The 13,231-nt window shown below is 45.9% G+C and overlaps 7 protein-coding genes across 8 annotated transcripts; 4 read left to right on the plus strand and 3 right to left on the minus strand.

The window, feature by feature from the left end:
• The first annotated feature begins 680 nt into the window (after positions 1–680).
• LOC120446380 lies at positions 681–1,426 on the plus strand. The gene has a single exon (XM_039627313.1). It carries the CDS (start codon positions 788–790, stop codon positions 1,409–1,411), a length of 624 nt encoding a protein of 207 aa, XP_039483247.1. The 5' UTR covers positions 681–787; the 3' UTR covers positions 1,412–1,426.
• A 52-nt stretch (positions 1,427–1,478) lies between these two features.
• LOC120446382 lies at positions 1,479–2,106 on the plus strand. The gene has a single exon (XM_039627315.2). It carries the CDS (start codon positions 1,552–1,554, stop codon positions 2,044–2,046), a length of 495 nt encoding a protein of 164 aa, XP_039483249.1. The 5' UTR covers positions 1,479–1,551; the 3' UTR covers positions 2,047–2,106.
• Positions 2,107–2,189: 83 nt separating this feature from the next.
• On the plus strand, positions 2,190–3,510 carry LOC120446381 (isocitrate dehydrogenase [NAD] subunit gamma, mitochondrial). Its single transcript, XM_039627314.2, has one exon. The coding sequence runs from the start codon at positions 2,261–2,263 to the stop codon at positions 3,395–3,397; it is 1,137 nt and encodes a 378-aa protein (XP_039483248.1). The 5' UTR covers positions 2,190–2,260; the 3' UTR covers positions 3,398–3,510.
• On the minus strand, positions 3,502–4,299 carry LOC120446383. Its single transcript, XM_039627316.2, is given in 3 exon segments — positions 3,502–3,619; positions 3,887–4,084; positions 4,086–4,299. Coding segments are annotated over 3 exon segments (327 nt in total). The 5' UTR covers positions 4,182–4,299; the 3' UTR covers positions 3,502–3,586.
• Positions 4,300–4,776: 477 nt separating this feature from the next.
• On the minus strand, positions 4,777–5,219 carry LOC120445834. Its single transcript, XM_039626456.1, has one exon. It carries the CDS (start codon positions 5,034–5,036, stop codon positions 4,881–4,883), a length of 156 nt encoding a protein of 51 aa, XP_039482390.1. The 5' UTR covers positions 5,037–5,219; the 3' UTR covers positions 4,777–4,880.
• A 1,659-nt stretch (positions 5,220–6,878) lies between these two features.
• LOC120446188 (basic helix-loop-helix transcription factor amos) lies at positions 6,879–7,456 on the plus strand. Its single transcript, XM_039627035.1, has one exon. The coding sequence runs from the start codon at positions 6,887–6,889 to the stop codon at positions 7,454–7,456; it is 570 nt and encodes a 189-aa protein (XP_039482969.1). The 5' UTR covers positions 6,879–6,886.
• Positions 7,457–7,935: 479 nt separating this feature from the next.
• Positions 7,936–13,202, minus strand: LOC120446178. Of its 2 annotated transcripts, XM_039627014.2 has the most exons (3): positions 12,699–13,202; positions 8,728–12,631; positions 8,541–8,674 (listed from the first exon to the last, which is right to left on the minus strand). In XM_039627014.2, the coding sequence occupies exons 1-3, from the start codon at positions 13,026–13,028 to the stop codon at positions 8,670–8,672; spliced, it is 4,239 nt and encodes a 1,412-aa protein (XP_039482948.1). In that variant the 5' UTR covers positions 13,029–13,202; the 3' UTR covers positions 8,541–8,669. The 2 variants fall into 2 exon arrangements, with proteins under 2 accessions (XP_039482947.1, XP_039482948.1); XM_039627013.1 differs by having other exon boundaries at positions 7,936–12,631; positions 12,699–13,201.
• Between the last annotated feature and the right edge of the window lie 29 nt (positions 13,203–13,231).

Consider the following 13,231-nt stretch of genomic DNA (forward strand, 5'->3'; position numbering starts at 1 on the left):
AAATAATTGACGACTTTAAAAATTAAATTATATAATTAAAAAAAGAGGCGATATATAATAAAAAGCAATAGTTAGAAAACTGGCTTAGTTGGGGAACATGGAAATGTTTTAATGTTGAACATTTAAACATTTCAAGTCGACTCGAAGGTCAAATAAATACAAGACCCCATTACAATTGTAATGGCCTCCCCGTGGTGTTCCCTGGGTACCGATTATAAGATATATTACATATTATTAATTATCAATATAAATATAAATATGTGAACGGTACCTAATTCGATCGGCGCTTTTATCAAACGAATATTAAAAAAAATTCTTTCAAACCATAATAGTTACGAATCGAAATTGACCAAAACATTAATCAAATTTGTTTCTTAGATCAAAATTGATTTCGGCCCGAAAATCGTCTTCTAGCACAAGCACGCACATATACACACTATCTCCTTTATTGTTATTACTCACACAAGCAAGTCAATTCTATTTTTAGATTTTTACGCTCTCAATAGTGCAAAACCAATGTATGGCCGTTACGCATCTTGTTATTATAATGTCTTTGGTATAGGGTAATAAATGTGTGAAGTGAGTTTTTGTTTCTATTTATTGTGGATTATCATGAATATGAATGAATGAATCATGAATGAATTAAATAATCAAACTGATCAAACCCTTTGAAATCAGTTCAATTTCCTTGAATCTAAGGCATCCATATATTTTAAGTCTAAATTTCCGGTTTAGAACATAAGCTATCCTACCCTACCGTTGCGATTCCACCACTGACCAACTACCAATGCCCCCCAACTGGTATTTATTGAAAACGACCGGGTCGACGACCAGGGCTAACACCTATGTTCGGAAGTTCACGAAAGGATCAGAGCAAAGCGGAGTGATCAATATGACAGCCAAAGTACCAAAGAAGACGGGTGCCTCGATCAAGATCGCGGATTTGGATGGGTTGTCATATATGTCCTCTACTTCTCGCAAGAGCAGAGTATCGCGCCGCCGATCCGATCAATTGAAAGAGTCCAAGAATGTCCGCAACGTCGATGTCGTCTGTCCAATGCAACCCAGTTCCAAACCCTTCGAGGAGCCCGTTGTTCGGGACTCTCCACAAATGCGAGAGTTCTTTGAGGAAGTGCGTCAGCGGCAGCTCAAGGATTACTATCTCCAGATGAAGGCGGCTCAAAGAAATCCCGTGGACTTTGGTCAGCTTAAGCGGGATAAGAAGGATCTCACCAAAAACGTTTACTGCACGGGGGATGAACGATTGAGGTTACAAGATTGTGATCTCACCTGGTTGTGGAACTCCTCCGCCGCATGTCCGCACTCTGCACTGAGTTGTGGATGCAGCAGAGGTGTCTCCAGCCACTTGGAAACTTTATCCAAGCTGCACAATATAAAATGTTCCATCTAAAATGTTTAATTCTCATTTATGTGTGTTATCTAGTTGGCTGGGACTTTGTTGTTTGGGACAACCGTTATGTCTGAGTTTCACTTTCAATCTGCAATCCAAATCGTTCGTATCTCTTCGAGTTTAACCCTAGGCTTTCCACTATGTTTTCCGAGCCGGCCCAGGAGTCGGTTGCCACGCAGACGGAGGCACAACCGATTCCGGCGCCCATCTGCACACCACTGCTGATGGTGGACGAGGATGGACGGAAGCGGTACTGCTACCATGGTGGAAAATGCAAGTGCGCCACCTGCGCCAAAATTCGGGCAGAGCAGGCGGTGAAACTGGACCAGGAGCTGTTGGCCTACATACCGCACTCGAAGCTTCACCTGGAAGTTCCGATACGGATGGCCAAGCCGAAGCAGTACCGCCTGGAAGCTCGACGGGCTGCTCCCGAGCTGGCCAAAATTCTGCGTGAGGACCACGAGCGGCTGCGAGCGGAGTATCCAATGTACTACCTTCCGGATCGGTACTTCGGTGAGAAATTCTACGAGCTGCCAGGACCGCAGCACAAGGAGACACAGACGGATCTCCCGATTGGGCGCTACGGCATCGATGGCTGTCCCTGTCCCAACAAATCTCTCTGCTATGACTTGTAATCCTGGGCAGGTTTCGATTGGGCAACGAGGGTTAAATAAAAGTTCTGATTGTGAAAAATAGTAGCAGCATGTTTTTTGAAATAAATCATATTAAAATCACATTTCTTGAATCGTATTTTAAAATACTTGTTAAAATATAGTAACATAGTTGCGTGGAGCTTTGTGTCACTGGTTCACTTAAAAGATACATTTTTAGGTTTCATCTTCAAAAACAATGTTGAGTTGGCCGAAAGTGACCCAGTTGAACCTGGCCAGGATCAGTGTCCGCCACTTTGCGGACGAGATCAACAGCAGCGTGCGAGCGGCCTTTGTCAAGGGAAATGCTCGAATAGATCCGGTCAACGTGCTGCCCAAGTCCAAGTACGGTGGAATCAATACGGTCTCTCTGGTCACGGGCACCACCATCATTGGCCAGCAGGGAGCCCAGTTCGTGTCATCCCTGCTTTCGAGCAGCCGCGTACCCGTGGAGGTCCAAGTAATCGAAGCTGGCCAGGATGACGAGTACTTTCACTCGGTGCTCCGCAACAGAACTGCCGTTCATGTGGACAATCAGGCGGACGGGGAAGCGAAGCAGAAGGCGCTCAAGATATCCAACGATCTGGACTTGTACGTCTTTAAGACCCGGACACGCAGTTTTCCCGGCTTCAAGTGCCGCTTTCCGGGCGTGGACATCCTGCTAATCGGTCAGAACAACATGGGCATCTTCAACGAACTGGAGTATTCACCCGTGGAGGGAGTGGTGGAGGCCCTGTCCGTCATCTCCCAGAAATCCAATGAGAAGTACCTCCAGCACGCCTTCAAGGCGGCAGTGAAGTCGGGCCGGAAACGGGTGACGCTGATCAACAAGGCCAAGGAGTGGCCCATTAGCGATGGCTCACTGGTGGAAGCCGCCCAGCGCATGCACTGCAACTACAAGGACTGCATCGAGCTGGAGCTCATGGAGCTGGAACCGGCCATCAGCCAGTTGATGACGAATCCCACCTACTTCGACTGCCTCTTCGCCAGCGATCGCTACGCCACATTCCTATCAGCCATCTGCAGTGGCGTCTGTGGAGGAGCTAATCTCTTCAGTGCGGTGGAGATCGGAGATCATCATGCCGTTTTCAAGCCGCTGCAGACGAAACTATCGATGACCAACTATTCCGACCTAAGTGCTTACGGCATCGTGTCCACCATTGTGGATCTTTTCCAGCATCTGGGCCACGAAAAGTGCGCCGCGGCTCTGTGGTGCGAGATGAAGCGCACCATGGACGAGGGCATCCGCACCAAGGAGTTCGGTGGCCAGGACACCGGCGAGTATGTCATTTGCAACATCATCAACCATCTGCGATGCCGAGCACTGGATAAATAGAGACGTGATGTCTGGACAAAGAGGTAGTTTGGAATTGCTAATAATATTCGATATATCCCAAAAAATTACCTGTGACCTTTATTTCGCCCAAATAAACACATACATTTGTACAAGTTTTGCTTGAAATAGTTTTTACCAAAACATAACAATTTATTTCTTTACAATAAACAATAATTTCAGCGGCGATCGTCAGTAGTTGCGACGCTTCAAAGAGTGCTTGAGCTAAAGGTTAAGTTTAAGATTATGATTAATTAAAGATTAAGATTAAAGATTAAAATTGAGATTAGTTTAAGATTAGATTGTGCAATATTCAAATTGGAACGTGAATAAGTATTCCTGACGCATTGGAAAACGTACCAAAAAGTTATGAGCTGAATTTTATTTAGAATGTGCTTGTGTAACTATAAAAATTGATAGGTTTGTCCAAATGCATTAGAAATACTTGGTTCCCGAGGCTCGGAAACTCGACTTTAGCAGCCGTAACCAGACCTGCTCCTCCTCCGTGCGCAGCCTGCTCTCGCTCATCTTCATCTTCCAGTTTTCCGAATAGGACACCAGCTCCACCACCGTCTTGAATGTGACACTTTTCAGAGGCTTTACGCCCTTTGAGAGTTTTCCCTTCGTCTTGCTGCTGGGATAGTTCATGTAATCGTACACCACTGACTGATCCGCTACCTCATCGATGATTTTCTTTTTTGTATTCGACGGCCTGAGATGGATGCTCGTCCAGCTTGGGTTTGTCAAGCTTCTTTGGTCTTGAGCGCTGTTTCAGTGGGCTGTCCATGCTCAGAGGAGAATTTAGTTGGATTTTGTTGTTCAGCTATCAAAAATGTATCCAAACTTCAGTTGTGCTCGCTAAAAGTCAGATTCGAAGTGCCTGAAGTGCCTGCTGCGGAGTGTGTAATAAACATGATGTCCTCCCATTTGCACGTACAATTTGAATAGATTTATGGGCCAGCCGGCGGCTGTAAACAACTACATAAATACCGGAGCAGAACCTATGGAATGGATGTGGATGTGGATGTGAGGGGGGCTGTGGCAATAAAAAGTCTGGCCAGAAGCGGAGCATATTTGCAGGCGCCAAAAACAAAAGCCACAACACATGGAAGGCCCCCCAGTCGATACTTTATCATCATGCAAATGGGCAGTGTAGCATTGTACTGCCACCCATATAATCCCCGCCAGGGCTAATAAGTACGATGAGCAAATCCGCCGCACAAAAACAAAGTCCAACCACGGAAGCTGAAGGATAAACAACAGCGCAATCCCTGGCTGCCCCTCGGCACATCCTCGCCGTGGGCCAGCTTGAGTTATGGCTCAATACCAACAGGGCAACTGGAGGAAAAGACCATCGTTTACACGCACATATGAGTCGGTTTTTATGCGCCACTAGAAAAGATGCCTTTATTAAATTTTAGCCAAAACACACCCACACACACACACACGCGCGCGCATCCTTTTAGCAGCACTCATGGTGTCCTGGTCATTGCTCCAGCTCGTTGGTGGGTCCGTGGGTCAGCTTGGCCCTCATGGAGCCGCAGACCATCATGCAGGCGAACAGGGACAGCTCCAGGACACGGCACATGCAGTAGGCCACCACATCCAGCAGGTGCTCCACCACTCCCAAGTACAGACACATCCGTGGATGGGTGATTCCGTAGCCCAGTGATTCCCTTACTTATTGCAGTCACTTCCGCGCTCAACTCAGCTATCCACCGACGTGTGAGGTGGGTGCAATCCTTTATCCTGATAGGCTTAAGACTCTTATCGAACTGCCTGGTTAAGTACACTGTGTTCACATGCGACCAACTCTTTTCTTCGAATGATAACACTGCGCTGCTCGGCTGGCCATATATATTTAATCCTGTTGCTGTATCAGAGCACGAAGCTCCTTTTCGTCCTCGTCTCGCGTTTCCCCACAAAACCGAGTGGCTGCCGAGCAGAAGCCGTCGAGAGAGAAATTTCCATGAAGGGGTGAAAGAACGGGAGGAGCTGCAAGGATAACAAGGAGATGGGGTCCTGCCTCAGACAATTGTCACTTATTCATTAGCACTTCAATATGTTTAAAAAATATTTAACAATCTAAAAATACTTTTAAGCCTTTTCTTTTAAGTTCGTATATAATAAGGTTTAAAAGTGCTTGCCGATTGGTGGGTGAAAAAAGTCAAGGCATATGTATGTATCAATAACATTTGTATATTTTCTTTAATCTTACAACTACCTTTATTTACTATGCTTTATACCGACGACTTTTGTATACTCAAATTGTTAAATTGTTGCTCTAATTGCCAAAAAGTCAGTTTCGCTCAATGTGCAATGATGGTACATGCGCAAACTGGTTTTCAATGCACAGTACGAGTGTCAGAGATAAGAACTAAAAGTAAAGGATATTGATAACAGAAGGAGTTCTTTGACTACAACAATGTAAATTACTATTTATTTAAGATATTCACATGAACTATATTAGTATTTGCATGGTTTTAGCACACATTTTACATCGTAAAACTTATTTTTAAATTATATATAATATATGTATATTTTATTAACATGTTCAAATATTACAGCATTTATTGGATTATTTTGGCATTTTACTGTAACTAACTTTTTATTAATCAAACTAATTAAATGTTCTATTTCATTTATACTTATGTATTAAAATGAATAAATTGTAATTATCGTTATGAAGAAACCTAATACAGAAGGTAATTGTCAGGTATATTTTTCATATCCACTTAATAGTAATAGTAATAGTTAGATCTATTCAATTGCAGTTAATAGTTTGTATAACAAACTGGCTAGACGGCAAATGTCGTGTGCCTGTTTAGGACTCAGGACTCAGCCTTCGCACCAAAGGCAACCACTGAGGGTCCTGGGCATCGACCATATGTTGGTTCCTAACCGACGTCGGGTCGGTGCAGCACAGCATATGGTCACTAGACGCGAGCCACACTGCAGTTCGCCAGCGGGTTAATTGATGGCCCATGCCGACCAGTACAGTAGCTCATCCTCGCGAGCTCCGAGCCCCCCTCCCCCCTTCCCCCTTCCCCTTGCACGCGGTCGTGTGCCGTTGAGCGTGAAAGTCACAAATTATGGGCAACAGAAAGAGAAAGAGTGACAGAGAGAGAGAGGGGGAAGATCACATGGCATGATAGTACCAATTTGGCAAGATATGACGCGTGCCTGGCGCGTGAAAGAGAGAGGGCGAGAGGCGAAGTGTAGGCGTTTCACAAGCGAGAGAAAGGGAGGGAAGCACTTCTAACCCCTAAGTCACCCCTGCTCCTCGGGGAGATCCTTTGGCCGGGCTATGGTAATAGCTGCAAGGATCCTGAGGCCAAGGGTCATTTGCGGGCCATTTACACAAACTTGGTCGGAACGGCGGTGAAAATATTTGTAGAACGCATCTCGCGGGGGTTGACCGTAGTGACTCTGGATCCGATCGGATCGGATCGGTTCAGTTGCATCGAAACTTTCAAGCCGCGCGGATCCGCCATGAGCTACTACTATTCGTCTGCCTCCGAGGAGGATGGCAGTTCCCAGTACCTGGGCAGTCCCAACTACAACTTGACCCATTTGCCAGTTTCTGGCCAGGATTACGGACAAGGCGCCTACTTATCACCGGAATGGCAATTCCTGGATGCCGCAGGCGGAGCACAAACGGATCTAGGACCCATCATGGAGGTGCAAGGACAGTCCACACAGCAGCAGACCACCAAACGACGGAGTAACAGCTCAACAGGATCGGACGCCAGGAAGAGCAGCCCAGAGCAGACCAATCTCAGTCCCACGGTCCAGAAGAGGAGACGACAGGCAGCCAATGCGCGGGAAAGGAAGCGGATGAATGGATTAAACGCGGCATTCGAGCGGCTAAGGGAAGTGGTGCCCGCTCCCTCCATCGACCAGAAGTTGTCCAAGTTTGAGACTCTCCAGATGGCCCAATCCTACATCCTGGCACTGTGCGATCTCCTGAACAACGATGACGTGGAAGTGGATGCCGCTGCATACACAATCTTCGGCGACAGCGATAGTGGATTTGGGTTGAGCGGAGGATCGTTGTCCTAGCTGCAGATACTAGACTTAAGTAATGTGATTTTCTTCTTACTGTAGATTAAGCTAAATATGTAATGAAAATAAATGAAATTAATTAAATGCAAAAACAAATTGGCATTTCAATGGCATCATTAACATCGCTTGGCTATAAACCAAATGTGCATTCCAATTATAGACAACAAATTTGCTATTTATGCCATTTTTTGAAGATACCCATCTTACCCTTTCAACCAATTAAAAGCAGCACTCAAACCCATTGTTTATAAATAACCAGATTCAATTGGCCATCGGATCGTTTGGCTACGCCTGAATGGTTTTGGAAACGATCATAAATTAATTACCCAAAAGTTCATTGATAGGCGTATGCCAAGTATTGGGCTAACCCCGAACGATCAAAAAACTGCGAAGCCACCACAGTGGGCGGCGAAGCGTGACACCCCTGGATGCCTGGTCAGAACTCCTCTCATTGAATAAAAACGGCAGCTGAGTCCTTCGGCTTCGGTTGGGTGCTGTTCTTTATATGAGCGGTGGCAAATATGTGTGAGGACATTACAGCTATGGATTGATCACCGATGTCCTCTTGGGTTTCGTGGGCGGCGCGGGAGGCATTGGCCTCACATCGGTGTCTTCGTTGGGCACTGTGATATGCTGCACCTCCACTTCGTCTTTGCTGAAGGAGTTCTTCGAGGGCCGAAAGGCTGGATCCGGCGGATGCAGGACAATAACTTCTCGATCGTGGTCGCCAAAGCTCAAGTTTCGATAGGAATTGTTGGTGAGTAGCAAGGTCCTGTTCTCGTTCAGGATGGGAGCATTAGCTTTGTGGGATGGACGAAGTACAGGTCTCCTTGGCCTTGACATCGGCCTGGTTAGTAGAATGCGTCGCATCCTTTTAGGTGGATATACCGCTTCTCTGATATCGGGCTCATGCGACACCACGGTGTTCCTGTGGAGATGCTGATTGATGATGCCCAGCGCTGTGCTGGCCAGCACAGGTGGAACCCTAAAGGAGCCCAGTATGGAAAGGCCCCCACTCGCCTGGGATTGCGGAGGTGACTGGGATTGGGTCGCGGTCGTCGAATCGTCCCAGGACATGCTCTGAAAGCCGGAGCACTGCCGGGGGCAGTGCAGCTGCTTCACAGACTCCTGTCCTGGGGCCATCCGGTGGCCATCGGATGGTCCAATCGTCTTCTTGGGCACCACAAGGAGGTACTGATGGTTGTTACCTTCATCCTGTAATTTGCAAATAAAATATGCGGCCGAATTTAGATCAAAGGGCAACTTGCTGTTGGCAGCTGCATGAGTTTCCATGGTTCTCTTGGCGGCGTTCTGGGAAGGATTTCTCGTTGTTGCTCGTATCTTGACCGGCTCACCTGGCTGAGTCCTCAGCGCTCCGGTTTGGCGAACGGGACTGGTCGATCTCGATTGCACTCTGGGGGATATTCCAGTCTTGGGGCGGAGATTTTTCTTGACGGAGGGCGACTGGTTTTCACTGCTAGATAATTGCTTTGCCTTGGGTTCCTTTCGTTCCCTCAATCTGTTTGCGGCATCCAATGGTTTCGGTACCGATGGCTCTGCAGATTTGTTGCCATTCCCAAATGACTCCTTCTTCTGGTTTTTGTCTTCCACTGATGTGCTTAGATTTATGCATATACTGCCAGCCTGATTTCGTTTCTCCGGCACGGTTAACTTGGGCTCATTTGGATCACTGGGTTCGTTGCAAATACAATCCTCGTCGGAGACTGTGTTCACATTACCTCTGTGATTGATGTCCCTGTTATCGTTTTTGGAATATTCACCTTTTTCCGGCTCGCATTCACAGAAAACTACGTCGTGCCTTTTATTTCTAATCTCTTTGCCATAATCATCAGGATTCTTCATTTCTTGCATATCTCTATTTGATGGAGGAGATTCAGGGGCGCTGTTACTGTGCCTTGTTTCATTTTTTCGCGATTCGATGTTTTCGGCTCCTCTGGATTTATCTTGTTTTCCATTTTTGGTAAAACCTGTTGTTTCGTGATCATTTTTATTCGTTCCAGAGCTCATATTTGGTATTGCGTGTAAGGTTTCTTCATCACTACAGAAGCAGTCATCCTCTGAATCGCGCTGATCAGCTTCTCTGGAATACGGTGGACTCTTTCTCGGAGGGATATTGCTTGTATTACGATTTCGATTAGTACTTTTGCCATCCGACTTGCTATAAGACATATCCTCGCTCTCAGAGTTATCATACTTCATGTCCCGATATGATCTTCTAGATGATTCTGCTCTATTGTACTCCGTTGGTACCTTTCGGTTTCGACTACCATTCTGCCTTCTAGGATAGGCATCAAAGGCATTATTGGCGTCATATTCATCAAATTCAAAATCGTCACAATAACAATCCTCTACAGTATTGTCATTATTTCTGTACCTATTTTCAATTCGGTAATCTTTTTGAGGTCTTTCAGCATATTTAGGAGGTAAATTTCTGTCCTCCATTCTGGAATACTTGTTGGACTTTTCTGCAGGGGAACGATATTCAGGTTGATTATCACTATAGCGATTTCTATATTTTCTCGGTCCATGTTCGTTGAAATCATAATCAGGATCATCAATTTCAGCCGGAGCTTTCCTTCTTGGTTTCCTATATCTATCGCTTTCCCTTTTATAGCTTCTCGCGGAATCTACATAATCATTATTTTCCAGCGATCGCCTTCTTGATGAGGATTCACTCCTATATCTCCTTTCATTATTTTCCTCCTCACCATTCTCTTTAGAATAGGATTGATCGCGACGATTTCGCGACCTTTCCCTAATGGCCATATTCAAGTCCAAGGAATCGGCATATGGACACGTGTCATCATTACATGGATATCCATTATCTCTTCTGTTGGATCGCGGATTCATTCCTTTGTCCTGGCTACGGTTTTCTCTTTCCCCACTATTTCTTGATCGACGTTCGGGTCGGTATTTATTTTGCCTAGAAGAAAAGCTTCCAAATAGACACGTTTCGTCATTGCAAGGTTCTTCGGATCTTCTTTTGGATCTCTTAGTTTCTTCATTTGATTTTCTCTTCGACCTAAAATGGCGGGAGCCATGACTATTGGATCTTTCCCTGGGACCTTGCTGCTCTTCTTCATAGTAGGTATTTTCCAAAGGACTGCTCCTTCTAGACTGCGACTTTTCCTTGGAGGTTGGTGGCTTATTATTTTCCTCGTAGTCGCGATTTCTTGAGCGCCGACCTATTCCATCTTCTCGGTGTCTTGGACTAGGACATTTTAAATGGGGACACTCCTTGGGATTACGACGATCATATGCGGGACATGCGATTAACTGGGAATCATCTGTTTGAAGTTGAAAAACTTTTTGATTGTTTGATTCATCGCTATTATTTTTTCTTCGTCGTGAAGGAGGTGAGTCTTCATAATTAGATTTAGGGTTATTGACATCTCTATCTTCATTGCGAGATCGCCTTTCTGAAGGACGCTCCTCGTTTTGACGGCGCTTATTGAATGGGCAACTATCATCCTCACATATATATTTATTTTGCTCCCTGCGAGATCGCCTTTCGTTGTCAGTATCACGGAAAATCCGCTGCTGATCATTTTGAATCCTTTGATCATAATTGGAATTTCCCCGGCTACCAATGGAGTCATTACCGGAATCGTAGGATCTTTTTTTCTTTTGGGAACTTCCTACGTTGTTTCGTTCTCCTTGATCATAATCCTCTGGTATCGATTCAATTTGCTCTTTTAAAGTAAGATTCTGTCCCGACTGTTCGGGCTTATCTATTGCTTTACCATTTGAAGAATATTTCTTCTCTAGATCTTGAGGTGGCAATGCTCTACCACTGCCGTTTTTAGCAGCCTGAAGAGGCCCAGTTTCCGCCGTTTCCTGATGCCAAGACTTTGAAAGCGGTACCATGGGCATCTGGGATGGTTTTATGGGGCCATCTGATGACTGCGCCTGTACCCACACATCTGTGGGCATATTCTCTGCATTAATGCAGTACACATGCTGCTGCTCCGGATACATACATCGCCCGTAGTCATTCAGGTAAACCGATTCTTCGCAAGGAGCTCCTGGAGGAGATGATCGAGAATAGTTCGCAGGATTGTGATCTACAAGCTGCGGTTGGTAGTAGTTTCCATGGGTGGGAAATACAGTATGATTGCAGTGTACGCACTGGCATCCATTAATATTGCAGCGCTGAACGTCTTGATTTCCTGGGTTATGAGTGCAGTAACAACAGTTTTGAACTGGATGGCTGGTGTTACAGTAAGCCTGATCCGACATAGGTTGTGTGTTGCTATATCGATCATTGGGTGGATTGTTTGCGCTGCCCTGCGAACTCCGATCCCTATACTTTTTCTGCAACAGCATCACGTTTAACTGATCCTCGCCAGACTGGCGGCGATTCTGCGTGCAGTCGCAGTTCCGATTCCGAACGGATTCTCCATCGTCGGAGTAACTGTCGGATTGGTTCTTTTGCTTGGCCAACTGGTCCAAAAGTCTCCGGCATATGGCATTGTTATTTCGCTTCCAGCTGCAGCAGGCTGGCTTCCGATTGTCATCGGCCATTACTTTACGCATCCTGGGCTTCCACTCTCCGCGTTTTTGGGAACATAGTCTGGGACCTGGCCACTTATCGCTGCGTATACCATTGCCGACGGACCCGTCACCATCCCAGTTGCCCATATCCACATACACACCATTTTGTTGGGTTTGTGTAGACCGCTTTTCTGGACTGTCTTTCGAGTAGCATGAACAAGGAGCTTCACTTCCATATTGGCTCCTGTCACGTATTTGGAATTGTTTTAACGGATCTTGGTCCTGATACTGATTAGACATTCTTGGTTTGGTAAAACCGGTTTCTCCGCCTTCTAAAGAGCTCCTACTTCCGGAATAAGGACGGCTTCTTTGACCTTTAAGCTCGCACGCTTCACAGGGATTTTCGTCTTCCTCCGGCTTGCACCGAACACAATATGCAGTGGGATACCAGCGATCATTGCCTGAAGTGGATCTTTCCCTATGCCCGTCTAAGTACTCTTCATTTGTTGGCTCAGGCTCTAAGATCATCTTGTAGAAGGTGTACCCGCACTTGGTTTTACTGCAGCAGGGACTCAAGAAAGCTACAGGGGATATGAATGTGTCCTCTGAAAAATTGGGTGGTAAATTTCCATCCTTGATGGTACTGTTAGCTTTCTCCTGCGTGGAAATAGTAGAGAATGGGTCACTGTTTTATATCCTGTGTAAATACATGCACAGCACTCACCTCCACATTGCCCAGGAAATGCAAGTCCTCGAAATACGAATGCCTGGGAGTGTAACTATAGCCCTTAAGCTGACTAAGTCGGATGGCGGCCAGCTCCTTGGAGTAGTAGTTTCGCAGACCGAGCACCTGCAGCTTCACCTGGTCAGGTGTCAAGCCGCAGTTCATTTGACGGGTGATCCGGCGCCAGGCGTCATCCTTTACAGAACCACTGTGGAATCCAGGTGACTCCGGATTCCAGAGGCACTCGTTAGATCGATAAAGGCTGATGAGCTTCTGCGTCTTGTTCAATCGCTCCAAATTCAAATACGAGGTAATATCATTTTGTGCCATCTTGCCCCGCCGTTATCCACAATCCTCTCCAGCGACTTGGTGATCAATCTTCCATAGCGTTTTCCTATTGGACCTACACAGGTTTGGGAAAACTATTTGTATCCCACGTTTGGAGCTATTTTTGCGCCCAAGCCGAAATTTTTGGACAGAAAAAACGAAAGTGAAGGACCTGCCCTAAAATATTATTCAAATTAATCAATTAT

This window comes from Drosophila santomea, chromosome 2R (assembly GCF_016746245.2).
Source record: "Drosophila santomea strain STO CAGO 1482 chromosome 2R, Prin_Dsan_1.1, whole genome shotgun sequence".
In the NCBI taxonomy this organism is placed as follows: Eukaryota; Metazoa; Arthropoda; class Insecta; order Diptera; family Drosophilidae; genus Drosophila; species Drosophila santomea.

Coding starts and splice junctions, on each gene's coding strand:
- LOC120446188 (XM_039627035.1), top strand. CDS start 6,887: ATGAGCTACTACTATTCGTCTGCCTCCGAGGAGGATGGCAGTTCCCAG.
- LOC120445834 (XM_039626456.1), bottom strand. CDS start 5,036: ATGTGTCTGTACTTGGGAGTGGTGGAGCACCTGCTGGATGTGGTGGCC.
- LOC120446178 (XM_039627013.1), bottom strand. CDS start 13,028: ATGGCACAAAATGATATTACCTCGTATTTGAATTTGGAGCGATTGAAC. Junction 12,632..12,698: donor ATTTCCTGGGCAATGTGGAG/GTGAGTGCTGTG, acceptor ATTTCCACGCAG/GAGAAAGCTAACAGTACCAT.
- LOC120446380 (XM_039627313.1), top strand. CDS start 788: ATGCCCCCCAACTGGTATTTATTGAAAACGACCGGGTCGACGACCAGG.
- LOC120446381 (XM_039627314.2), top strand. CDS start 2,261: ATGTTGAGTTGGCCGAAAGTGACCCAGTTGAACCTGGCCAGGATCAGT.
- LOC120446382 (XM_039627315.2), top strand. CDS start 1,552: ATGTTTTCCGAGCCGGCCCAGGAGTCGGTTGCCACGCAGACGGAGGCA.